Genomic DNA, 27,996 nt, shown 5'->3' with positions numbered 1-27,996 from the left:
TTTATCAACATGGGTATATAAAATCATAGTAAAATGATTTTTTTTTTATTCTTTCATATCAATATTGATCTAAATTTGAATTTTAGTTATAAGATAAATTTTTATTATAATAATGCTTCACATATTATATCACAATTATATTTAACTTCATTACAATAGGGTTTTCCCTGACAACACCAAAGCAACTTTCCATCTTGGAACACCGGCAAGCAAACTCCCCATCCTTCTAAGTTGGTAGAATGAGCAACTTCATTGACCTGGTCTCTAGTGTTCAAAATTTTGTTTTCACCATGTTGACCCGTGAGTGGCTGTTTATTCACCATACCTATTTCATGAAATAACACGTAATAACAAAATTAATTTTGAACACTAGATAATGAAATAATATAATTATAAAAATTTACTAATATATTCAAAAATTGAATAACGTATGTTTTAAAATATTTGTTAAATATTTGATAGATAATACATCAATAAAATATGTAAATATTATAAACAAGAATATATACATACATGTAATGATATTCAAAAATTCTTATAAGTATCCTAGTAATCGAGTATATAATCAATATCAAGATCCAGAACATAGATGTGAAGATGAATAAATATATAAAACATTCTAATTGCACATTAATTAAAAAGTAAATTATTTTTAATGTACTTACAATTATGAAAAGATAAGTTACAAATAAGAACAATAAATATAAAGCTTAGACAAACTGTTGTTGAATTCGCCATATAGAGATCTTTTGTATTATTTCGAAAATAATTCACAATGAATTGCTTGAATGATAACAGGTGAATTATATAATCTATATAAGACTAATGGAGGACTTAAATAGAAGATAAACTTAAAGAAATAGATTTGATTGCATAAATCTTAGTGGATATTGAAAATATCTTTGTACACAATGTATTTAATAGCTCTTTAATGATATCTGGAAAATCTACTACATACACAAAATCTAGTTGATTATAGAGTTAAGTTCCATGGAGTACATAAAAACATTGGAGTATTGGAGTACAAATCATAATTTTTTAGTTTAATCATAAATAATTACTCTTATTATCCAAATTTATATATAATTTATCATTTATATGTAGTATTAAACATAATTGTCAATTAATCATTAATATCTTTCGACTTTAACAAGCATTAAGATTGTTGTTCTGCTTATAAGTTATATTGCAGAACATAATGTCCTACAATTTATAAAAGTAACTGTTCTATCTTTTGATTACAATGTTTATGTTGTAAAACATAATCTGCAGGTTGTAGGATATTTACAAATATTGTAGAACAAAAAAAATTAAGATTCAAATGACTAGATTATATTTTATGAATCTTACACTCCAATACTCCAATTTCTTTTGTACTCCATAGAGTACATAAAAACGTTGGAGTATTGGAGTACAAATCATAATTTTTTAGTTTAATCATAAATAATTACTCTTATTATCCAAATTTATATATAATTTATCATTTATATGTAGTATTAAACATAATTGTCAATTAATCATTAATATCTTTCGACTTTAACAAGCATTAAGATTGTTGTTCTGCTTATAAGTTATATTGCAGAACATAATGTCCTACAATTTATAAAAGTAACTGTTCTATCTTTTGATTACAATGCTTATGTTGTAAAACATAATCTGCAGGTTGTAGGATATTTACAAATATTGTAGAACAAAAAAAATTAAGATTCAAATGACTAGATTATATTTTATGAATCTTACACTCCAATACTTCAATTTCTTTTGTACTCCATAGAGTACATAAAAACGTTGGAGTATTGGAGTACAAATCATAATTTTTTAGTTTAATCATAAATAATTACTCTTATTATCCAAATTTATATATAATTTATCATTTATATGTAGTATTAAACATAATTGTCAATTAATCATTAATATCTTTCGACTTTAACAAGCATTAAGATTGTTGTTCTGCTTATAAGTTATATTGCAGAACATAATATCCTACAATTTATAAAAGTAACTGTTCTATCTTTTGATTACAATGTTTATGTTGTAAAACATAATCTGCAGGTTGTAGGATATTTACAAATATTGTAAAACAAAAAAAATTAAGATTCAAATGACTAGATTATATTTTATGAATCTTACACTCCAATACTCCAATTTCTTTTGTACTGCATATAAATTGAAGTACTACATATAAATGATAAATTATATATAAATTTGGATAATAAGAGTAATTATTTATGATTAAACTAAAAAATTATGATTTGTACTCCAATACTCCAACGTTTTTATGTACTCCATAGAACTTAACTATATATATATATATATATATATATATATATATATATATATATATATATATATATATATATATATATATATATATATATATATATATTCTAATTTAATTAAGGTGGAGTCTTTTTTTTGTTGATAATAAAATGCAGTCTTATTCTTTATATTCATATGAAATATAATTTTATGATTTGATTTCAATTTTTTATCATACATTATCTTCAAACATTCGAAAACCTAAAGATCATGTCCTACAACGTAATTAGTAAATTAGACAATTATTTTTTTAAATCGGAGGATATTGTGTTCTAGAATATAATTAATAAACGCAATAATAATTTTAATGATAATTAAAGTTGAAATATGTTATAGGTACTAACAATCTAACTCTCGATTATAACATAAGAAATTGATATTAATTATTTATTAATAAAGTTTCATTTCTACTAACAAAACATGACAATACTGATGTTTTGACTTAGCAAATCTTTGATTAACTATAAAGAAATTTGGCAAAAGAAATCTACAAATTATAATATAACTACATAAATGTATCTAGTGTTGGATGCTATTATATATTTGTTTTGCTAAATTTGTTATAGACTATTCTTTATAATTAACTGAGTTTAATTATTTTTTCTAAACAATACAAATTATCAACTACTATTGGTTGAATTTAAATGATAATAATGTATATGAAAAATATTATCATAAAATAATTGATTATATCATTTATATGTGGTTAATAGAAAAGTTTTTTAAGATAAGTAAATGTAGGCGCATGAATTATGGAGATATTGCGAGACGAAGAATATGAAATAGAGCACACAAAATTATAAAAAAAACGTTCTCATAACATTTTCTTTTTATTCCTTAGTACTAAATGTTTTATCAGGAAAAACTTATTTTGGGATATGTGATGCCGGATATTTAAATTTTCATAATTTTTAAAGTGTAATTTTATTAAAAAAAAGAAAATTTTGATGTCTACTTTGAAAATATTATCTTTCAATTGCATATTTTAGTATTTTGAAAATAATTATTTGATGTTCACGGAATAAGGATTAATCGGGAATTAATTGGATTGATCGGAGATTAATCCGATGATTAATTAAATAATTATATATTTAATCAGTTCGGCGAGTTACAGAACTGGTATTAAGCAGTGATCACCGACTTTTAGAACAGAGCATCATTAACTAAACTAGATAATTACTAATTTCTTGAACGTGTTTAGTTGTCCACCGGCACGCATAGAAGTGAAGGTATTATGAAGTAGTTCTAACCTTAATTTTATGAAATAAGAGTTTATTTTTGAAAAAACGTGTATAAAGTTTTACTTTTTAGTGAAATAAGTTTTTATTTTTTATCACGTAATGAATATGAAACACTTTCTCAACGTTTATATCTAAAAAAATTATAAGTATAATATAATATATATGTAACATATATTCTTAGTATTTGTTCCCAAACAAGCCTAAAAACACGTGTTTCGATGTTTTTTTTATAACAAAAAGGAAAATAGAGTGATATATTTTAAAAGATACTAAAAATTGGAAATAAAAATAATACTATTTGTCAAAAACGATTTTTCTAGATGATTTTAAAAGAAAAAATTATTGCTCTTTTTTCTCTTTACATTTATTAATTCCGGAACAGCGCTAATACCACCACACACGCGATACTGTATATCTAGATTTTGACTCATCTGCGTTTGTAGTCCAACGGTTAGGATAATTGCCTTCCAAGCAATAGACCCGGGTTCGACTCCCGGCAAACGCATCTTAGGGAAATATGCAGTTTTACACTTCATTTTGTTAACTCACTTTCATAAACCTTGCACTGTAACATATAGAAGCATAACATTATAGTCATTTTTTTCGAAATCTTCAGTTTTTCTCTGGAGGCAAATCCCAAAGGAGCTCTAACTGAGAATACCCAAATTTATGGTATGCAAATTTATTGCAAGGCTCAAATTTTCCAGTATATAATAGTGCCATGTCAGAAACTCATAAATTTTTGAGTTGACAGGTCTAACAGATTTAAAGCACATGAAATAATGACACAAAGTGGTCCAATTTACCAGTACTATCTCTCAGACTACATATAGAGAGTATTTGATAGATAAGTACTTGTACATATTATTACTGTAGTCATGAACTAATCAACTTTTCTGCCTTGCACATCATCACACTAATAATGTGGCTTCTGTTGGTTGTTTTGCATGGCAAATGAGACTTTTGCAGGCTCACAAGATAATTTTGTGACCAGATAAGGCAACTGCATTGCATCACTATACATTTTGTTTCTCTAGTTGCTTTTATTGGCTATTTGTTGCTAAAATACCATAAACTCAGAAGGCCATATCAAGAAACTAGTGGTATTGGATCAGCTAAACTTGAATTTTTACGCAATGCTGCAACCATACCCTCGAATACCCTAGTCACCGACTATTTTTTGAAAGAGTGGTGATACATGCACAAAATTGAGTACAAAATTTTACACAATATGACGTAACAGTTGAGGTTGGATGTTTTAATTAGTGTTATTTGTGTGAATACAAGGGGCCATTCTGATCAAAACTTAACACAAATCATTTTGTGAAAGATTTTGTATACAATTTTGTGCATGAAGCATTTTCTTTTTGGAAACTGATGTAAACTAGTAGGATTAGAGGACTTAATGTTACTGGTTCAGGTATACTAAACTGACCTGCAGAAGGTTGGAGATGTTTAGTTGTGGAGAGGGTTCGGGCCGCCAGGAACGAGTCTGTTGTCAACTTCAAATCTTGGATCAGTCTCACCGGGCTGCAGAGTTGAGGGTGGAACACTTCTCTGATATAATGGCGATGCCTTTTTCATATTGTTATATCGTTGGAAGAGGCTGTTGTGGCGGTGTTGATCAGCACGGTGGAATGCAGGAGAACACTCAATTGTCGGTGTTGTGATAAGTAAAATGCACATAGCTGCCACTGAAATCCAATAACCTAAGAAGCTCTGCATGATGCTGCTGCTGCTTATCCTAGTACTTTCGAAAGCAAACAAGGAATGAGGAAGAGTGATGAAAATGTTTCAAAGACTTGAAAATAAGAAACAAGAGTCTAAGAGGACTGAAATGCACATAAATGCAGAGAATTAATGGGTTGAGCCATTTTAGTCCTGTTATCAGAAGCAGCAAAAGATGGTCTTTTCAGGTGTTAAAAGTGACATTTCTTGGACCATTGGTACTAGGGGAAGGCAGGGATCTATATATAAGAAACTAGAGAGGTCAGGATAGGACAGCTTTGTTGAAAGCTTGTTGATACATTAATGTCTCCTCATTCAATGATTCTGGGGATTGGAGAATTCCCCTTCTCCCTCATGTTGCCATCCAACTGGCTCATCAGGACTTGCCCATGCGGCCATACATGATCATCTTTTCCTTTTTAAGATGTAAACCAAGTGATTCTTTAACATATTACTTTAATCATTGTTGGAAATTCACAAGTACGCCAGTTTCTTCCTTTTGTCCAGCAGGCATATCAGATACCTCTTCAAATTGAGTGACAACTACATGGGTCGAGCTTGACTCGTAAAATACTTGAATTTTGAATTCAGCTCGACACGAGTCAAGTTCAGCTCGGGTCGAGCTCAACTTGTAAAATACTTGAATTCAGCTCGACACGAGTCAAGTTCATCTCAAGAAGAAATGAACTTCATTTTTATTTATTTCGTACATTTATTGAATAGTAATTTACTTGAGTCAAGCTTTTAAGCTTTAAGTTTGAGCAAAATCGAACCTAAAATTTTCAAATCTAATCAAGCCTAATATTTATTGGCCTTGGTTGAGCTCCAACCTCACAGACTCACAGTAATCGGCTTAATTGTGGCCAGTGACAGCCACAGGCAAAATTTCAGCTTTAAAGAGCTGGAGTCTACCATGTAAACAGTATTGGCCAACCCAGGTAAAGAAACAATTTACCTCAAGCTGTGACTCAACAAGTAAAAGTAACAAGGGTCTTAGCAACAGCAAAAACTAGAGCAGGCATAACGATCCTACGATCTTTCAAATATTTTCTGTGTTACGGAACCATGGCACATTGGCACTAGATTATACAAACCATAATTCTTATTATCTTGTTCAGTCTACTAGAAAATGTGCGGATTATAAAATCTTAACAAGTAAAAATGTGTACGAGGATGTTATGAAATAATACAGACAATCGTAAGATTCCATTATCCTATATAAACATTTTACTTTCCTAGCAATCGCCGAGCACGTTGGTTGGCACCTTTTACTCGGAAGTTCAATTCTTCCACATCGTCCTCTATAGGCTTCAGAAGTTTATTGTGCCTGAAAGATTTACAAAAGTTATTCTGTTAGAATATAAGAAGTAAAACGACTAATGACATAACTGAAAAGAGAGGAATTACCCTCATCCAACAGACAGGTTCAAAGTTAAATAAGTTAATAACAAACCTTTCAATTTCTGATCCCATGTCAACGGCCATATCCTTCAGCTCCCCCAACAGGTTGCTTAAGTCTGAAAGTGTGTCATCTTGCTTCGACTTCTCTAACTGTTAAATTAATAAATAATCAGACAAGGAATTGTGATGCCATAGAATATGATAAAGGGATATATCTTCAGAATGGAGCACTAGATCATAAGAATAGTAGATTTTTGGATGATAAAAGTTGCAAGGACAAAGCAGTAATTAGGTGAATTTTTTTAATAATATTGTACTGTAGAGCATGTACTATTTGTGAAAATAAATTTGATGCAATAACAGAAACGGGCTTCAAGATTGCACACATAAACTTCGATGTTAAAAGTTCTGATAATAAGTGGACTTTGGTCTATATGCTGAATCACAAACATATAAACATAGCTTCAATGATTTTACAGTTATACAATACAATCTTGCTTAGGCTGGACCAATAATAAGTACGTACCTCAACTTTTTGTAAAGCATTAGTGGGTTCAGAAGGTGGTGTTCGTGAATTTGTTCTTTCTGTATGTCCAGAAGACAAACCCAATTTCTCCCTCTGTTCCAAATGGTTGCCCTTTCTTTGCACGGGATCATCTGAGAACCATAAAGCTCTCTCAGATTTTTAAACAGTCATATTTCTATATTTCTGTCAAAAAAAGAAAAAGAACGGAAAGAAAAAAGCAAAAACTTCATAGTAAACCTCTCATTATAAGCGGCCCCACAATTTCACGAGTCTTCTTAGGCTTCCAGGTCCTAGAAAACATGCCCCCAAGGCTTCCTAAAAGCTTCTCACTCTGAAACAAAACACTGAAAACTTAAGGCGTGCATCACATTTACATATCAGGTACCAAGTCCAAAAGGACAAAATTGTAAACTGAATATTAAGACTAAGAGTGTATTTCTACCCGAAAATGTCATACTAGTTATTAGTTGATAGTCAGACAGAAGAAAATAAATCAGTGTTCGTAAGAAATGCATGATTTTAGGCTTCTGAAAAGAAAAGAAAAAACGGATGGCTTCAGAATTCTTAAGCAACGATTGGTTACATAAAGCATTATTGATGGGCATAAGAACTGCTATCATATGTTTAAAGGAAAATTCATAACATGGATAATAATTAAGTTTAACTAAGCTTACTCTGCTGAGATCGTGGTCAATGTCAGCAGCAACAGCATGGGTCCTTGAAATTTGGTCACCCTGCTGATGCAAGGTAACCAAGGTTTTAGTAGCACCCTCTCGCATGTCCTCTGCAATCTTAAGGCAGTTGTTGACTGTCTCTGTTGTTTCTTCAGCCTTGTAAACAGAATAATTTTCAAGTTCTTGCACCGTCTGGTTCTCTAATCCTCCTGCATCACGAAAATCATTCTTGTATCTGCTCCTGCCTGACGAGAGGGAGTATGAAGACGCAGAGCCTCCACTATTATTATCATCATCAAAAGGGTTACTACTAACATTATGGGTAGCTAGAGGTGGGTCTAATGTTCTCTTCAAGGAAAAAAGGCTTTGTCTGTTCTCTGTTTCATCGTCTGAATCAAAAGGATTGGACCTCTGACGACCAGGGAGACCAGGGTCAATTGAAGCTTGCTTGTTGGCCTTGTTTAGAGGAGATCTCCCATGGCCATTCATAGTTTGGGCGGGAAGTACAAATGCAGGCTCAAACAATAAGAAAAATGATTACAGGCGCACCAAACCTTGATGTAATTCCAAAATGTGCCTGGATAATCAACAAGTATCAAATGATTATAATGGTAGCGAAGATGCAATGGACGACCAAATTAAAAACATCCAAAAATCTACACAAAGCATCATCTATTATCATTTTTACGGAAAGGAACACACAGAGTCAGTAAATATTGACAAACTTGTAGAGAGATTAAATGTAAGAAAAACAAGAATCAAATAATTTGGAGAGGAAATGACTATTATACGATAGCAGAAAAAGAAATGTGCAAAAAGATAGATATGTAAAAAAACAGATTCTAAGAGGTTAACAGAACTGACAAAGAGTATGCCAATAGATGAGGAAAACTTGCATCAGGATTTCGTATTTTTTCCTCGAGAGAAATAATATATAAGATACGGTATATACAGCTAGTGCTTACTTGGCAAGAAAACTAAAACCTTCAAATTCAATAACTTCAATTTCACTAATATATAAAGGAACAAATTTATGTCACAACAAGACCACAAATATAATACACACATACAGATTTTTGATAGTAGCAAAGCACAACAAAGAAAAATAGTTAAACCAATATACTAAACTTCGTTTTATAAAAACAGAACTAAAAAATTCAGCACATATCAGCGTACCTACTGTTAGATTAAAAATAACAGCAATCAGATCTTCAAAGAAAAGAGAAATGACTGTTATAAGACCGCAGAAACTGAGAAGAAAGACACAAACAGGGAATAGCGTGTAAGAAAATAAGTAAAATAAAAGTCAATCGAGCAGAAACCAAGAATCACAATCACAACACTACCTACAGGGAGACGTCACCATAATCAATCGAGCAGAAACCAAGAATCACAATCACAACACTACCTACAGGGAAGAATCTAGTAAGGGACGGAGGGGCACGTGTCCCCCCTACCTTTCTTTAACATTTTTCCACATCTAAAATTTTACAAAAGTATAGAAGCGCCCCCATAAAATTTCAAAATACAAGGACACCTTCCCAAAAATTCACTTGCTTCCCCACAAAAAAAAAATATTCTCCATCCGCCCCTGCCTACAGATCATATAACAAAGAGCACACTAGTAGATGATGAAAACCAACATCAAATTCCCATGTTCTTACATGATATAAAAGATACAATATCAAATTTTAGTACTGAGCAATGAGCATATAGCATAAAAATCGAAACTTAGTTCCAAGAACTTCAATTTCACTATAATCTACAGATCAACACCACATATATAACAGACATATACAAATCTTGATAGCAGACTCATCAAGAAATCAAAGCAAAGACAAAGAACAACAAAATTGACTTAAAACAAGAACATCAAGCACAGAAACAATCAAATATATGCAACTAGAGTGCAAGATACAAAAAGGGTGTCTATGATTTGATGATGAAAATCGAAATCTTGAAAGCAGAGTACCTTGGATTCGACAAATTTTGAAAATCACACGGAGCGCAACGCGTCTGAAATATGAAACATGGGTTTGTAAAGTACAGTAAGATAAAGTAGATTTTATGGGGACAAAAAAGGGAATTCAAGAAAGAGAAAATGTGTGTTAATACGTGTTTGATTTTTCAAATACGGAGAATTCTGTGACAGGAAAGATATCCGAACAAAAGGGTAAAAATATATATAAAAAATTATTGGAAATAACGAATTTTAAATTTTAAATATTGTAAAACAATGATCAATAATGAATTTATCTACTAAAGAATATTGCGTTCTTTTACAAAAATACTTAATTTTTCAAAAACAATTTATGACAATACTGTCTTATGAGGGTTTTTGCAAGTTAACTGAGTTGCAACCAAAATCATCATTCAATGCAATCAATAGTAATTTCGAAAAAATTGCGGAAAAAGTTTGCATTGAGTTGCAAATTGTATAAAAAAAACTAGGGATCTTTTTAAAAATATCCATCTGTAAAATTATTTTTTTAAAAATACTACCATCTTTTTCATTGTTTTTAAAAATACCTTTTCATAAATATTTTTTTTTCAAAAATACGATTTGCAACTTTTGCAACCTCATTTGCAACCTTGGGCGGCGCAGCCGTAAAAGTTGCAAATGAGGTTGCAAAACTTGCAAATAAGTTTGCAAAAGTTGCAAATGAGGTTGCAAAAGTTGCAAATAAAAATGGAAAGTTGCAACTGTTGCAACTGCAACTAAATGCAACTGAAAACTATATATAGTTGTAAATGAGGTTGCAAAAGTTGCAAATGAGGTTGCAACTGCAGTTGCAACTTTTGCAACTTCATTTGCAACCTCAGTTGCAACTAAATGCAACTGAAAACTGTAAGTAACAACAGATGTATGGTGTGCCCCTGGCGGGGCCATTAGATTACAATAGAATCAACTGAATGCAACCATATGCAACTGAATACAACCATATGCAACCATATATGCAATTACAAATTCAGCTGCATATGAAGTTGCAAAAAAGGTTGCAACACGGCTGGCGCCGCCTGTAGTTGCAAATGAGGTTGCAAAAGTTGCAAACAGTATTTTTGAAATTTTTTTTTATGAAAAAGTATTTTTAAAAATAATTCTGGAAGGTAGTATTTTTGAAAACAATAAAAGAAAAGGTAGGTAGTTTTGTAGATTTCCCAAAAGTTACATATAATTACTTATAGTTGTTGCAGACTGTATTTTCATTTTTAAAATATAATAAAATTACAAAAAAACCAAGAAAACTTAATATTTCTGATAAATTCTCAAGAATAGGCTAAGAAAGAATGGGACACTGTGTTATTGTTACCAATTTCTTGAGATTTTTTAATGATTTGGCAAAAATATTTTGATAAAAATATTTCCAGATGTATACAGGATAAATTGTTGCTCTGCAGTTTATTAAAATCGGTTGCAAACGGTCATCTAAAGGATGAGCAGATCATTAGTTTTAATATTAAATAAATTCTGCAATTTGTTGCTGGCCAACAAATATGACCACAAACTAATGTAACCAACCAAGACAGAAAAGAATCAAAATTGCATTTGATTATTGTTATACCAAGACAGATGTGCTAAGCTAAACCAACACTACCATAGCAAGCTAATATTATACACACACTAAAAGAAATTTAAAATGAAAAAGAAAAAGAAAAGGGTGCCTGAAAAAAAAAAAAAAGGAACCCTTGACAGTTTAATCCTAAGCTCCTAGTTGAACAATCTTTAAGAACAGTGTGCTGCTTGTTCCTGATCAATCCATCATTATCATACTTCTGCATTGGTCACGGCAAGAAGGAGCCTGATTTTGAACCCGGAGATCAGTGCATCTTTCAGACAACCTCAGCAAGAATATACAATCTCAGGCTGAAATTCCGCATCATACGCTTTACATCTGATTTTGGGTGGACATGAAGTGCCAAATTTCTTTAGAATATCAATCTTTGAGCTCTAACGATAGTCTGCCACTATTATCAGATATCTTCCGTTCCATTTCTATCTTTTAGCACAAGGACACAAAATTGACGGAATTGTTATAAACTAGCTTTATTCTAATTAGAATTTGTAAATAATAACAGTAGTACCTGTGCCTCCAACTCAGCTATTCTTTGTATGGATATTTGCTCGACGTGAGCACGCCGTTTGCACTCTTCTTCAAGCAATCCATTCATTTGATACCTTAGCTCAGCCATTTCTTGAGCTAAATCCTCTGCTTCTTCGTTTGCTTTGAACTTCTGCTCTCTCAGTTCTTCCTAGCAAAAATTAATACAAGCACCTTAAGAATTTCATACTTTTATAACTTGTAATCAATTCCATTTTACTATCAATTCCATTTTATTAAAGTAAAATATTTTGGAATCAATTCCATTTTTTTAAGCAGACATGCTAGCAGGAAAAAAGTGTAAAGAGCGGTTCAGATGTTGATCTAACTAATGGAACCAAGTGATCTCTACATGTAGCTATGTGATTTATAGGATCATTCAACTCAACTCGTAATAACACAAGTTTGAGTTGGAGACTGGCAACTAGCTTAACGTGCCCTAGCTGAATCAAACTGTATGTACCTCATATAATGCAAAGTGATGTCATTATGCCAATAACATACCTTAAGTTGCCTTACTCGTGCTTCATACTTAATTATGCTAGACGACATCTTTTCAAACTTGTCTTCCAAATCAGAAAATGATACTCTTCCCACATCCCATCTGCACAATGGACAAGAATGTTTTGAGAAGTGCTTATAATAACACAACTATGGAAATTCAACAGCACAAGAAAGAGCACAATGAATCCAAAAGTTCTATACCCATGGCTTTTAAACTAGCAATCCAGCCCAAGTGGGGACTTGAAACCATTACCATGCAATGTAAATATTTATATATGCAGGTGGCATCAAAAGTTATTAGGCGTCATTGCTCCGTTCACTTTGTTCACAAAGAAATGCTCTGTTCTAAAAGTCGGTGATTAATCACGATTAATCACCGATTAATCCCTGTTCCGTAGCTCGTCGAACTGATTAAATCTCCGATTAATCACCGATCAATCCGATTAATCACCGATCAATTCAATTAATCCCCGATTAATCCTTGTTCCGTAACTTCACCGATTAAGTCCGATTCCCGCTTTTTACAACACTAGAAATCTATTAAATAGGAGAAAATAGCATGGCATCTGCCAAGAGTTGCTCCTATATAACAAAGCCTTAAGATCTAGACACCTTTAGACTTAATAACAAGTAAAATGATTCATGCATGTAACAAAAATCAGTAGATTTGAGGCGCATTCATGCATTACTCCAAGCAGGTGCTTTTTTTCCTTTTAAATAGTAATATATATTAGTTATTTACGTTATATATCATATTCAGATGTCAACACTAAGTCTACATTTGCAGATAATCATTGATGATATTCTATGACATATTCTACTTATGCAGGAATCTAAAATTCAGAATGTCAAGTACACAGAATCATATATTGTGTATACCTTGCATCGTTCTTCAATTCACTTGGCAACGGGTGGCCATCCTTATTCAGCATATCTGGAAATTTTTCTTCTATCGTCATGCAGATTTCAGTGGCTTTACTCTCAGATATTATAAGCTTCTCCCTCAGTTCTTTATTTTCCTCACTTAAGCATTTAATAACCTCCCTACAGTCCTGGATCTGAACCTCCAAGTCTTGATTTAACTGATCCAGTCTGCCGTTTTCTTGAGCAGCTTCTTCTTGAATTTTGCTAGCTTCAAAACAACTTTGCTCAAAGGTCATCAACTCAAACTTCATGCTCTCTATCTCACATTGGTAATCTAATGAAACTGATAAAATTGACTCTTCCAGGCTCTCTATACGTAAATTTGACTGCTGGAGCTCAATTTCTTTGTTTTCTAATTCTTGATTCAGGAACAATACGTCTGAGTTGGACTTCTCCAACTCCTCTGTCATTTGGCGACCCATCAACTCCAAATTCTCCACATCTGCAAGTTTTAACTCTAGGGTATGTACACGATCACCAAGAGACTGAACCTCTGTGTTCCTAGAGTTCAGTTGATCCTGCAGGTAATCTTTGAGATATGTTGCAAGTGGGTCAGGTATGAGGTCCAATCATACAGTGTCAAGTGAAAGAGGGAAGAAACTCAATATCGTGAACTACATCCCATTCTGGTATGTTTGGCAAAAGAATTGATTAAAGCCCATATATATATACCTTTATGTCAAATAATATCATACTTTTAATGCGTTTATATATCAGTTAACTCCCTTTTGCAGCATATGAACAGAATTCTTTAAAAAATATGGTTAATGATGTGTTTCAAATCGAAACGAGAACCTTAAATAAACTAATATGGGATCCAGGCATCATAATCAAGGAAAAAATATACAAATGTAACAGTATTCAATAGGTATTTATGCTAGAGTTGCTTACAGAAGCCAACCATTCATGCTTGCAATACAAAACTAGCAGGGTGTACCTAATTCTTGAGAGCAGTTACTGAGTTCTCTTTCCAGCTCTTGAATCCGTTTCTTGTCCTCTGCTCGAGCTCCCAGTAATGTCTTAACATGTATTTCCAGCCTCTGCATCAGATATTGTTCTGTAATATTAGACATCACATCTTAGAAGATACCAATTCTCACAAATCTTTGCAGTAACTATTTGTTCTTAACTACTATTCTCCAATTTAAAGATACATTCACAGTTGGAAAGCATCCATGGACACTACTTATATTGAGATTCTATCCCAGTCACAAAGAATGCAGGAACTTATTCTAGCAGAGCCAAAGAGGAGTAGATGTAAATCTGGTCAGAGCGATAATAAAGATAAAAGAACAATGAGAAAAGGAAACACACCACAAATTTTCTTCTCTTTCTAATACTAGTACAGAACAGTTCCCTAGCAAATTCTCAAAGTATAAGCCTTGGTGTGGAGTTCTAGGGCCACGTGACCAAGGCACTAACAAAAACTAGTCAAGGAGTGGGGACGTGGGGTTGAATTTAATACCGACTAAAGAAAGGGTCCGTATTTGTTACATCTTTACTAATTAATTGTTATCACTATGCATCTGTGATGAGTACATGAAATAGTAAAGGACTTCAAAATTTTATGCTAATATAGTTAACGAATCCGTTTAAATGTCCCTACGTAGGAAATACCAAACACGATTTGTAAACTAGAAAGCTGTTTGAACTGTAACATATGTTGGGTAGTTGATGCAAAACAGCTTTGGAAAACAAGGATTAAACAAAATAAAAACCATAATAGATAGACTTGGGTTAAACAGCCCTGGAAGAATCACTTCCCAAGGTTTTCACAACCACTGAAGGGAGAAAAACTATGGATTGCAAGATGAAGAGGCCTAATTTGTTATTCAACAATATTCCAACAATCAATTGTAGATAATATGTTGGATTTTTATCATGTATATAGGGGATGGAATTATCGAAACCCTAAACCTAATGGACTAAGGCCTGGACAATTGGGCTTATTATAAATAATCAACAACTAATAAACTCATAACTTCAAAAATAAAACATATAGATAAATACACTATTTTCCGATGCACCAAATACATTTAAAATATTAATAAGATGTATATAAATACTCCAATATGTACACTTCTGTTACCATCAGCAGTCCAACTGTTACATCACATGTGCAAACTCGGGCTATTTTAAAGTTCATGGCCAATAAATTATAACCTTTTCTTGAAAAGAAGAACATTTCCATAGCTGCATTACATAATATTATGACAATTTTGTAATAATACAGGATAAGTAACCAGATAAAGAAATTACTTTAATCAACTGAAAGCTTTGCGATTGCGATGCATTCAGCGAATCCTTCTCCTTCCTCAGCTACAACAACGAACAGCAATAAGAAGGGCCATAAAGATGGTCTTAATATATTTCTCCTTAAAGTTACTAGAGGAAAGATGGTAAATACATCACAAATAATGTAATATTTTGCAAAACAATTAATAACGACATTCATTTCCTTCAGTTGCTTTTTCCCAACTTGTTAACAATTTCTACATGCAAAGTATGATGTAGTTCTTATCCATGCAGAAATACTGAACTGATCCCTTTATAATACGCAGTAAATAACATTGGTGCAATTAACAAAGGCCGATATTTGTGATAACGAAGATAGGTCAATGCATATAGATCCAATTCTAGTCACACATGCAAAGCTTACAGGAACCATACCTCTCTGCATCTTGCCTGAATCTGTGATAGATCATCAATGTCGAAAGAGTTCCTGCTGCTATCAGAATCACTAGACATCTACAGATACAAAAATTAAAAGGATGCATTCACTGTCTATCTAAAAAAGAACCCATTAAAAATAATAAAAATATTGTTATCAGCTAGAAGCATCACAGAAATGATATATTCCTAGGCCATGTTTGTTCTCAATCCCATGGAATTAAATTTCAATATCTTTTTATTTCATTTCTATGGGATTATAATACCTTCTATCATAAGACATTATAACCCCATAAAAATGAGCTAGAAAGATGATCAGAATATGAATTCATGAATTATAATCCCTTATATTTTTGGGATAAGGTAATAGTCCGGGGATTAAATCCCTTAGAACAAATATGGCCCTAGAGTAATTAGAAACAACAATTCAAGTATGCTACAAAACTAAAGGTAAGAAACTAGCAATACATGAAATTATCGACATTTATATATATTTTATCGTCAGAAGCAGTTGCAACTAAAGTTCTTGAAGAATCATATAGCACGTCAATAAACATATGTATTCATTCATGTATCAATTAAGCATATTGGTTGAAACAAGGGCATATGCGTGAAAGCTTTAATCATGCTTAGCTATACACCACTCTAAAATCGGATTATTTTTTTTAAAATTTTGCACATTCCACAATATAAACAAGACGAACTACAATAGTGACCATATCAATATCCCGAAACTAATTATCAGCACACAATCGAAACACTACAAGTATCCCAAAAAAAAAAAAAATTATAACCTTACATAGACGCGATGAAAATATGAAACACCTCTTTGCTACTGGACTTTCAAGAAAATCCAAACAACACAGACCCCTTTTCTTGATTGATCAAACCTACCATCAATTCGAATACTAATTAGTTTTCGACAAGGTTTATGAGCAATTGCAGATACAAATAAGCTGAAACTTGGTCACCCTCACAATAATCAAGGAAATTACATACACATATAGGAACCCCGTGTTCTTATCATGTTAAAATCATCTTCAAATTCTTGAATTGAAAAAAACTGTTGCATAATAACATGAAGAATATGAGAAACAAGCTTGTACCTGAGATTTTGCTTAGACCCTTGAAGAGATAACAGAATTGTAGGCTCCCAAGTTGAAACTGATTATTTTGAAACTGAATAATGTGGGGTTTAATACAGTATTTTAAAGAACCAAAAATCTTGTTGTCACTGTTTTGTAGGAGAGGTGAGTTGTGTAATGTATGAATTCGGACATAACTGGAACTGGGTCAATCTGCCGGTTGGGTTTGGTCCGGCCGGGTCTGGGCCCGCATGAAACACTTCAAAAATCTTCGTTTCATATAATGGTGGTGTTTGGCTACGGCTTTTAAGCCGACTTCTGGGCTTATAAGTTAGAAGCACTTATTTCGTACTGTTTGTGTAATAAGTCAAGAAGCACTTATAAAAAGCTAGGAATGCTAGCTTTTGTTTCAGGACTTCTGCTTATTTGCCAAACACTTTAATCACTTATAAGTCTTGTCTGGCTTCTAACTTCTACTCCACTTATTTATTTTAAGCAAGAAGCACTTATTTTAAGCTCAGCCAAACGGCCCCAATATATTTTTGTAATTAAAATTTGGTAATAATAATTATGCCTAATTAAGTAATTATTGTGTGATAGTCTAGTAATAATAATTGCAATAATATATTTGAATACAATTTGTGTTTATTTGCACTTCAAAATTAAATAGAATTTTTTTTGACAATATCAGGTTATGTCGGGTATTTTGGCAAACAACTAGTCTAATTAAATCTTGCGTGCCACGTAGACTATCTTGGTTTGCCACAGTAGTTGTCATTAATCATGATTAGTTCATTAACCGTTTTTTTCATGATTTCGAAAAGATTGCTGGTTAAAAATATTGTTGGTTGATTAGCAAAATAGTAAAAGGGTTAATGGATTTTTTGACAGTAAGCTCAAAAAATTCTGATTAGTTCTAGATTAAATTTTTTTTTAAAATTATCTATTATATTCTGATTGGATGAAAAATTTTCAATTTATTAAAAAAATTTAATGAATCTCCTATTAATTCTGAATCGATATACGGTTTCGGTTTGGATTTCCTGATTTTGTAAGATCATGCTGTTAAGGGGTAATGGTAAGTAAATGGCATTAAAATATAAGAAAACAAGATGACACCAGGAGCCAATGGGTTTGAAAAGGAAATGGAAGTGAGATGAGTTGTCAGCTTATCATCTGTTTCTGTTTTATGGTAGGTGACTAAACAACCACCTACATAGTTGCTACTTGATATCATCAATCTCTCTGTGCTGCTTCTACTATTTACTACTATAAAACAATAATCATATACAACATACCTTCTTATATGATTATCTCATCTCATTATTCCCCTCATCAACTACCTATCCGTTTATGCACCTAGCCATGTCATTATTATCTTCGGTGCCAAGGAAAAATCATTTCGAACTCTCGATCTCCTGTTAGCGGAGCAAGGACGATATCATCTGACCGAGAGGACGGAAATATCTCTAAGAAAATAATGAAATTTGAAAATGAACTTGCATTTATGCTCAAATGAAGTGGATTGTTAAGTATTGGATACAAATGTAACAAAAGTATTTAAAAAATCGAAAATAAGTTGGCTGACTTAACAATGTAGCAGTTACTGAAATGTGATAGCCATGCAATTGTGCAAAGAATGGATGAATCTGTACAGTATTTGAATGAAAAGATGGAATGTGAATTTAAAGCAGACCAAGCAGGGTCTCATGGTGGTTACTTCCTAGCCACCATTGGCGAAACCCGAGCTCAGAAGTACTTGTATCGTCCTCATCTGGAGCAGGCAGATTGAGATCAAGAAAGTCGCGAATCTCTGGAACTGGTTTTATGACAATGCTGCTACTTGTTGTGTTCTGGTTCTGGTTCTGGTTCTGATTCTGGTTCTGCTTGGCTTCCGCGATCAAATGTGATCTCTTGTGTCCGCCCAAGGCCTGTCCAGACGAAAAAACTTTGAAGCAGATTAGGCATTCATGTGAGCCTTCCTTGCTCAACTTCTTTGTTCCACTGCTTGCTTCTGCAGTCACTTCATGAGCCATGGGGCTACTGTTGTCAGGCCCGTTTTCGTGATCGTTTTTCATGCCAAAGCAGCCATTCATCTTCTTGTGACTTGCCCTGTGACCTCCAAGCGCCTGGAATGTGTTGAAAGCCCTGTTACAAGAGGGGCACTCGTATTTTTTCCTCTTATCCAATTCTTTCTTGACCATTTCAGTGCTTTTCACTTTATATTCAGTTTCTGTAATATCAAGAAATTTCCTCTTACTTGAAGTAATTTTCTTGATTCCCAAATCAGTTTTCTCATCGGATTTACTTGCATTTATCAAAGTCCTCTCCATCCCTACTTCAGACACCTGGAACTCCAATTCCTCAACCACTTTAGACTTCAGTTTATCATTGAGCATAATTAGCCCACCAGCTTTGATTTCTGATTTGTTCGTTTTAACAGAGGACTCACCAATAGATTTTAGACCACTCCAACTAGTCACATCCTTAGAAAGCATAATCAAACACAAAGCAACTTCTTCTTGTTCTTGCTCATTCTCAGAAACAGATGATGAAGCATTTGCATTATAAGATATAGAAGATGAAGTTGCAGTAGTACCAGAGCTTTCCATCTTAAAGTGCCTTTTTGTTCCTCTCACTGATCTCTTTTTCCTTGGCTTTGCCTTCCCATTTTCGGATTGATCAGCACTAGTCCAAGAATCTTGTTCAACCACACCAGTACGCGTAATTTTATCAGAATGACACTTCACATGCCCAAATAAGGCCTTCCAAGACTCAAAATCTTTTCCACATTCCTTGCAAATTTTATTGACATGAAGTGGAGTATCTTCACTCGAATCTTTAAACCGATATGTCTTCTTCGGGTTCTCTCTGAGACCATAAGCAGCTCCATCAGACTCCACTAAAGTGTTGGTACCACCCTTATCACCTGCAGGCACCCTTTTCACTTTGGGAACCTTTTCTTGATCAGTTGGATAAATCACATGAGACCTCATGTGACCTCCCAAGGATCTTCCACAAGGGAAGCTTTTGCTGCACAATTTACACAGATAGTTTGCTTCATGATCTTTTTCCATTGAGCTGAATCACAATCAAACCAATGAAGATTCAGATCAAGAACCAAAAACAGTAATCTAAACGATCTAAGAACATGAACCAACACGAATGCTGATGGAAAAAACAGAAGTACCCAGATCAAGAAACTAAATCAAAAACCAAAATCTGAACTATTTTGGGACATTGAACTAATCTTAGGAGGTACCCACAAAATGTTTCATGTATTTTTTGGAGCAGAACAAGAAGATCTGATGTTTAAGAAAAGCAAAGACAGAGTAGGGTAGCTACTGGATATGTAGTAGTTGTCCCTCTATGTCTGTCTCATTGCTGCTAGCTAATTGGTTGAACTAAAAACTTTGAAGAGGAAAAAACAATAGAGAGCAGAATTCTACTCTCTCTCTATTGGATTTCTTTACTCTCTCTCTCTCTCTCTTTACATAAGCAACAAAAAAAAGTGTTATATTTGGAGGAGAAATCCATGCATGGAATTGGAAGCAAAGATAAAAGGAGGGAAAGGTAAGAGCTGCACGTGGAGTGAAGTGAGGATCCTACGCCAACTTAATCCAACGGCTGAGATCTGTCCTAACACTGATCATCCCTATGGCTGTGGTTGAGGATCTAAATTCCTAACTACTCTTCTCTACTTCTACTCAAACTAACTATTCTTTTCTTTGTCTAGCTATTAAGGAAGCCCACCCCACCAAGTGAAGTGAAAGGTTCTATTCCATTCTTTGGCTCTTATTCTTTTGGACACATCCAATTCTTTAACTTATCGAAATTCAGGTATGTACAACATTAGTGCGATCATACCAGCACTGACACGCTGTAACACTAGAATGCAAGTTAAGCAGGTTGAGCGAGAGTAGTACTACAAGTGCTACTACTTGCTATAGTTTAGCAATAATTTGCATGAATTTCAGTAATGACATCAAAATAATATTTCTAAAAGTGGATTTTTTTGCTGTACATGAGTAGCCAATAGAAGCATGGCATGTTAAGCTACTTCAGAGAGTCTGTTGGTGACAGTTGGTCACTTGAGTAAGGCAGGGGGCTAATTTAGTCATCTGGACTTAGTTGTTATGCATGATTGGTGGAGTTAAAAGCATAGTGGACCTACACTTATAAGTTGTATAGACTTTGATAACATGGGAAGCTCCAACTTCAAGCCTGCAGCTAAGTTCTGTCCTAATACTCCAACAACTATATTTTGGTTATATCTAAGATTCCCATGCTTTAGGTGTCAGTTTGGATCACGAGATTTCAACCCGGTTAACAGAAATGAGAACCAGATTCTAATACATTTTGTATTAAAATCTCATTCTCATTCTTATTCTCGTTGACCGGGTTGAAATCTCATGATCCAAACGGTCTCCCGTCTGTTTTCATTTCATAATGCTTCTTTACTTCTTGTTCATCACATTTTGGTCCAGTGGCCAGTAATACAATAGTAACAACTCTGTAATTTCATAATGTAATATATGCTAATTAAATATTTAGGGTTTTCGATACAACCCTTGTGTAAGTTTGGAATAAAGTATGACCACCTTTGCTTCTATAGCCAAGTTGGCCAATCTCTTTCATGTACAAGCTACTCAACCTCACCACACTACTCTTATAATATACAATGTATTCTCAGTAACAAGATTCTCGACATCACATAAGGATTTTGAAATCCGGGGTTGTAGCCTAGCCCCTTCTGGTTCCGTCACTGTGTGTTTTTTAACGTAGTTAGACAACTCACTCCGATTCACAGTTAAAAACAGATAGCAAAGCTCAGAATCTACAGCCTGATTCTACTATACTAGTATCAGCAGCTGTTTAGTTTTGGAATCATTAACACAAGCTATAATTACAATGTAATCATGTCCTCGCTGTCTGGATTAGGGAGTGGTTAACTACAATATTTTCAATATAGTACGAAAATTTTGGACATTAGTTCGAATCTCCTAGCTCACTCTATATAAGTAGTCACTAATTGGCCAGCAAAGCTGAACCAAGCTAAGCTGCAGGCCTTAATTAAAACTCCATTTAGGCGGCTTTTTCGCCTGCTTAACTGTAACCTTAATGTCTTATTATCAACTGATACTCTGCGACTACTAGCTCCTTGAATTTCTGCGTCGTTTCCAGGGAGCCGGCTTGTTTAGTACAATGTTGTTTAGCTCTGAGTTGTCTTTCTACTGTTTTTTCTTTCTCAGTTTGTTGTCGAATATTTCAAGAATTCAAGTCATTTCTTTGAAATTCCCTGACATATAGTATAGATCCTTGAATCTGTCACATTTTGAAAACCTGCAAGTGAGCTTAAAATTTAAAAATGGAACCTTTTAACCCCATAATGCACTCATTGAGTTATGCGCATCTGTAATAACTTTACTTCGAAGTTAAAATTCAGAATCTGCATTTTCATATTATGCCACTTTTCTTCTCGACGTGGGACTTGCAAACATTACGCGATCTGTCAGAGTTGGCTGTGATACTGCATTTCATATTTGATTACCGGTGTTTAAAAAGTTTTGAATTTATCGAAAAATCTCCGATTTAATCCTTAAAAATTATTTTACCGACTCACTGATTACACTCTGATTTGACTAAAAATCGCCGGTTTATCGAAAAAATCTCGGACAAAAATTTCTGATAAATCCTGAGTCGGCAGGTCAATCGATTAGTTCCGATTCTTGATTTCTGCAATCATGTTGATTACGACAATTTCCTTCGATAAAATGCCTTACCGGCCTCAAATAATGTTATGGAAGGATCTATAATTGCAAAAAGGACAGTCAAGACTCTGGTTCTGTGGTCCATGACATAAAACGACACTGTTACAAACTTTAAGTAGTGTATTATGCAGGTGCTGAGAAGCTTTACATAATATAAGAGTAAATAAAAGGTGTTAGAAAAAATGATGGTGTAAATTGTAATGGAGAGAAAGCACAGCAAACAAAAATCTCCAGATTAAAGTTCAGCAACTACTTGTCCTCTATTCCACGCATTGTTACATTATTAACATTAAAATATGATGCCATCTCCCTTTATTCTTCTTCAAACACCTCCTTATCTTATCTCTGACCTTCAACCTAACCCTACTCATGTATCAAACCACTTATTCAACATTATCATGTCAGTTTAGCTTATTAGCTTCCGAACGCGGACTATATTCGTGCTAAGAAAATATGATATCATCCTGGTAAGCCCATAGTCTTAGTTCCCGATGTGTTTTAAGAAAGACTCACATTCTCGACATCACATAAAAAAAAAAGCAAGAAAGATTCAAATTCTCGACATCACATAAGGAAATAAAAAACTTGCTCGAGATTCTGAGTAAAATACTGTAACTGAACATCATTGACAAGGGATTAAGCTTCTTTTTCTTGGTCTTCATTAGTATTAAGTGGTATTTTTGGCGAGTAGAACAAGACTCTCTGTCAGATCATATAATACATTTACGTGTCTGTCCAACTGACCGAAATATCTCTCTGGAATTGTAAATGGTTGTACAGATTTGTTCTCAAGATTAAGCAGGAAATACTTATAACCTGAATAGGTACCACCAGTCATCCAGAGCACAACTTTGTCCTTGTTGACGAAACCAAAAGCCCCCAAATGTGTTCCCATTCCCATAGCTGTATCCATTGTTTCGGGTGTCATACTTAACTTCTTATTCCATAGATAGGAGTTGTCGTTGCCATTCGCTCTCAATTCCCACACGTCCACCTGATGATCATCGCCGTCATTCTCTATCAGAGCTATAGAGCCCTGGTATTCTTCCATTAAAAAATTGTAGACACAGAAGTCATTGTGAGGCAAATTCATTCGTCTGATGACCTTACGACTCAGATCAAAACACACAATTCCCCTATTTGGTCTGCTGAATCCTGACACGAAATATGCAGCGCCATTGACAAACCTGGCCCACACGTGTGGCCAGATATCAAAGTTACTGGTCTGTTTACTTTCGTCGTAAAATTCTAGCAAATCCCAGCTGTCCTGGTTCAGACTGTAGACATAAACTTTGTACACCCCACCCATAGGAACAACACTGATTACCTTGTAATCCCCCTCATGTTGTCCGAAACACAAATAAGAATAATTAAAAACCCGTTGATCGGGGTCATTAACCATCGGAGGAAGTACTAAAACTCTTCTGACTCCGGGATTCCATAAATAAACGGGACAGCAGGCACGTAACTTGCCTACACCATGCGACAAACATACCAACCCATCACAAATTCCGTAACACCTTAAACGAACATTGGGATTAAATTCGCTATGGACAGGCAGCATGTCATATCCATGAGATTCGAAAACATTGTTAGACGGTTCGCCATCGACGAGATTTGTCGAGTAGGAACCTCTATGACGGATAAAAAGAGTTTTGTTTGTGAATAAGGATGATTTTTGATATGCGAGATGTGATTTCACAAAGAAGTCACTGTTAATGAGTTGATACCATAATTTGCAAACACTTGTTAAGCGCAACAGGGATTTCACTGGTTGCGCTGTAAAAATCTTCAACAACAATCCTTCTGGTATGTCATTAAGCGTCGCCATTGAAATTGATTTTATATGGAATAATATAAATTGAGGAGGAATTCGATTTTATAGCCAAGGAGAAAAGGTAGTAGAATTTGAAGAGAAGTAAAATCCAAATTTATAGTAAAAACTTCTAATATCTAAATCATATTTAAATATTTTAAGGTTTATGCGAAAATAATCTTTAATTTAATGATGACTTGATAATTAATCATGTTTTACTTTGGCTAGGATTCAATTGTCTTATCATAAATTCATAGTATATTTAAACTTCTATGTCTATTAGAATGTTTTCATATCAAATTCTATTTATATTAAGCTATGGTATTATTATACATCAAGATCACAGTTGACAAATATCAAATAGGATTGTCAGCTATCTACAAGATTATCAATATGGCTACCTGAATTCCTGATGCCTACAAACTAAACATATTTTTTGTTTTTCGATTAACATGCTGCACCCTGGTTAAGATGAAAACTCAGATAGGGTAAAAGAAAGAGCTTTTCTCTTCCCATAAGAGAACTAACTATACATATATGTACATATGAAGAAAAGAATGGATTCACTTCCTAGGCTTGGCTATGCTGTGTCATCAGGACAAATCACTGCAGCTTATCATCTCTGGCCTTGTTGCTCGAGTCTTCGACTCCAAAGACCTCCATTACATTGCTGGTAGAAAAGAACTCGACATCATTATGGCAAGCTGAATATTCAAAATCCCACACTTCATCATCACATGGTTCCAAGAACAAGTCATTGCCGCCTTTAGCACTCACTTGGTTAAAATTAGCAGCAAAACTTTTGCTATGCCCAGCCTTTATCTTATTTGCCTGGAGTTCAGCACCTGTGGCAGATGGTGAGTGATAATCAAAATTATGATCGCCCCATACATCCAAAAGGGTGCTCCGTGAAGGGGAAAATATAGGATCGCTCCCGTAATAGTTGTGTCGCCATATTTCTGACAGACTGGATATTCCATCTAGGTCACTGAACTCTGTACTGTACTGATTAGATGCATTTTTCACAACTCCGGTACCATCATCATGTGAACTGGCTTGGGTCCAATTGCCACCAGTAAAGCCTTGGCATGCTGGATATTCAATTACAGAATCCTCTTCCCCTTCGGATTCTGTATCATCCTCAGAATCCACATATTCGTCCTCACTTTCTTGCCATTCATCATCATCACTGTCAATGTTCATTGACTTTGACCTGTTCTGCTTGGCCCTTTTCCGCAGCATAAAGACATTGAAATAATAGCTAACAATCTCCATTGTCGTACGAGAAGGGAAAACTGCTGAAAGACAGTCCCAAAAGTTCTTACCCGCTGATGAGGGATTAGATATTATCACCTCTTCAAAGATTTGCTCCTCTTCTTCACTCCATTTTTCAGCAACTACTTCGCCCATTTCATGCAGCCCCAGCCCGGTGAAACACTCCTGCCCAACCAGTCTCCTTAGGTCTTCTCTAGCTTGGAACACGTGATGTCTTACACATGTGATTGTGCCAGGATCCACACAACTACATCCTTTTCTACCATATCCAATTTTATAGTCATCAAATGTAATCAATTCCATATCAGGCATTGGAGTGACACAAATCCCACCAAACTTAATATCAACTTCAGAATCAAAACTATCACTAGGTTTCATCCTAGAAGTTTCTGGACCTGCAATTATTGTTTCAGCAGGATAAGAGCAGACAGATGATTCTTTAGCACCAAATGGGCACCACTCAGGAACTTCAGCTTGATAATCTGGTCCAATGGGGACCAATTTTTGAGGAGGGAGCTCTAAAAGACATGCATATGAATCCCGAGAACGAGCCAGGCTCCTTGATGGATAATCAAGGTCATTGTTCTCTAAAGGAACTGATGTATAAAATGGTACCTCCAATCTCAAATCTTCTTCACTAGTGCAACTGCTAGCCCAAGAAGAGTTTGAATTCCCACCAGAACTATATTCAGTACACTCTTTAGGAAAATCAGTGATGTTGCAAGTATCAGTATCTAAATCACCATCACTTTCAAGTGAATGATTCGTAGCACGATCATAACCTTTACCTATCACATTATACGATACGTCAACTACCAGCTTTTAATAATTGTAGTCACTAATAGTAAATCAACAAAGACTTTAGGAACATGTATTAGCTAAATGCTCTTTTACAGCGAAAATAACTACAGTCTCCATACCTAAGTCAACTACAAACAAGAACTTTTAACCTTACATTGTGTACAAGTAGATTAACAAGTACCTAATACATCATATATAATTTTAGCCCGAACACAATTCCCTATCACGTATAATGCAGTTTGCTACACGGCTTAAATTCAAAATGTATTTTAATTAATTGCACAAGATTTCCGAAAACAACTCAAAACAACAATATACACCTGAAGTATAAGGTTTCCATCCCAACTCCTTGGAGGGAAATTCCAGAACCGAGACTAACTGGGTGTTACTATCTTCGAATTTCGGGTGCTTCGCTGAAACAAAACAGGAATCATCACCCACCAGAGGCCTCTTCTGAACCATATTCACCTGAATGAAACAACATGATCAGAAAATATGAACAACTAAGATAGTAAATAATTTACTGAAGTACAGTAAAAAGGTAATTGTTGTTTTTACCGTGTGCAGTAAAAGTGATGGTCAAAGTCAAACGAAGATGTTGTAATGAAGTAATAAAATTTTAACAAAAGGGCAAAAGTGTAATTTGGTATCCAAGATCCCCAATTCAATTGCAGATACAATTCGCGAATTTCTCGCTCTCGATCGCGAAAAACACGGGCTAATTCAACGAACACAATTAACGAAAACCCTAGATCAATATATAGACACAGATCTATGTATGTATATACACGAAAGAAATTGAACAATCGGGAACGAGAATTAGATTATCAAGAACACGAAATCACCGATCTATGAAAAAGAAGGACAGATCTGATGAAGAAACGCGAGATCTGAAACCCTAGATCTAGAACTCGATTGGCTCAACGAAACGCGCAATTGGAGGTACCGATCGATAGGAAACGAAGCGAATTGAAAGAATATGACAACAATTTGGAGTTTAGATGAAGAATCGAGCGAGAATTGAGAGAGATTTGGGAGAGAGATAGCGAGGGAGAAATAGAATTGAAGCGGCGGTGGCTGTAAGAGATAGGGTTTGTAGATATAATTCAACACGGTTGACTCTAAACGGGTCGGGCTGACGGTGAAATTACGTGGTTACCC

The 27,996-nt window shown here is 34.2% G+C and overlaps 5 protein-coding genes and 1 non-coding gene across 11 annotated transcripts; 1 reads left to right on the top strand and 5 right to left on the bottom strand.

Moving 5' to 3' along the window:
* The first annotated feature begins 3,993 nt into the window (after window positions 1–3,993).
* On the top strand, window positions 3,994–4,065 carry TRNAG-UCC (transfer RNA glycine (anticodon UCC)). The gene has a single exon. It is a non-coding gene; the product is annotated as a tRNA-Gly (tRNA).
* Window positions 4,066–6,298: 2,233 nt separating this feature from the next.
* LOC108196911 (SNAP25 homologous protein SNAP32) lies at window positions 6,299–10,029 on the bottom strand. Its single transcript, XM_017364396.2, has 6 exons — window positions 9,862–10,029; window positions 7,890–8,466; window positions 7,453–7,546; window positions 7,216–7,346; window positions 6,742–6,839; window positions 6,299–6,615 (listed from the first exon to the last, which is right to left on the bottom strand). Exons 2-6 carry the CDS (start codon window positions 8,376–8,378, stop codon window positions 6,516–6,518), a joined length of 912 nt encoding a protein of 303 aa, XP_017219885.1. The 5' UTR covers window positions 8,379–8,466; window positions 9,862–10,029; the 3' UTR covers window positions 6,299–6,515.
* Window positions 10,030–11,315: 1,286 nt separating this feature from the next.
* LOC108193953 (uncharacterized) lies at window positions 11,316–17,421 on the bottom strand. 6 transcript variants are annotated; one of them, XM_017360816.2, is made up of 9 exons: window positions 17,194–17,421; window positions 16,882–16,977; window positions 16,088–16,165; window positions 15,677–15,736; window positions 14,355–14,457; window positions 13,373–13,946; window positions 12,494–12,593; window positions 11,973–12,140; window positions 11,316–11,883 (listed from the first exon to the last, which is right to left on the bottom strand). In XM_017360816.2, exons 3-9 carry the CDS (start codon window positions 16,163–16,165, stop codon window positions 11,839–11,841), a joined length of 1,128 nt encoding a protein of 375 aa, XP_017216305.1. In that variant the 5' UTR covers window positions 16,882–16,977; window positions 17,194–17,421; the 3' UTR covers window positions 11,316–11,838. The 6 variants fall into 6 exon arrangements, with proteins under 6 accessions (XP_017216305.1, XP_017216303.1, XP_017216302.1 ...); XM_017360814.2 differs by having other exon boundaries at window positions 11,316–11,887; window positions 16,887–16,977; window positions 17,194–17,420; XM_017360813.2 differs by having other exon boundaries at window positions 11,316–11,887; window positions 17,194–17,419.
* Window positions 17,422–18,455: 1,034 nt separating this feature from the next.
* On the bottom strand, window positions 18,456–20,856 carry LOC108195424 (zinc finger protein ZAT9). Its single transcript, XM_017362384.2, has one exon. It carries the CDS (start codon window positions 20,247–20,249, stop codon window positions 18,858–18,860), a length of 1,392 nt encoding a protein of 463 aa, XP_017217873.1. The 5' UTR covers window positions 20,250–20,856; the 3' UTR covers window positions 18,456–18,857.
* Window positions 20,857–23,610: 2,754 nt separating this feature from the next.
* On the bottom strand, window positions 23,611–24,774 carry LOC108195008 (putative F-box protein At3g16210). The gene has a single exon (XM_017361944.1). It carries the CDS (start codon window positions 24,772–24,774, stop codon window positions 23,611–23,613), a length of 1,164 nt encoding a protein of 387 aa, XP_017217433.1.
* A 272-nt stretch (window positions 24,775–25,046) lies between these two features.
* On the bottom strand, window positions 25,047–27,930 carry LOC108196579 (uncharacterized). The gene is made up of 3 exons (XM_017363920.2): window positions 27,394–27,930; window positions 27,156–27,303; window positions 25,047–26,822 (listed from the first exon to the last, which is right to left on the bottom strand). Exons 2-3 carry the CDS (start codon window positions 27,295–27,297, stop codon window positions 25,363–25,365), a joined length of 1,602 nt encoding a protein of 533 aa, XP_017219409.1. The 5' UTR covers window positions 27,298–27,303; window positions 27,394–27,930; the 3' UTR covers window positions 25,047–25,362.
* Between the last annotated feature and the right edge of the window lie 66 nt (window positions 27,931–27,996).

Source organism: Daucus carota, chromosome 7 (genome assembly GCF_001625215.2).
Source record: "Daucus carota subsp. sativus chromosome 7, DH1 v3.0, whole genome shotgun sequence".
Taxonomy (NCBI): Eukaryota; Viridiplantae; Streptophyta; class Magnoliopsida; order Apiales; family Apiaceae; genus Daucus; species Daucus carota.
Note: the sequence above shows the minus strand (reverse complement) of the source record. Positions and strands in the feature narration are given on the sequence as shown.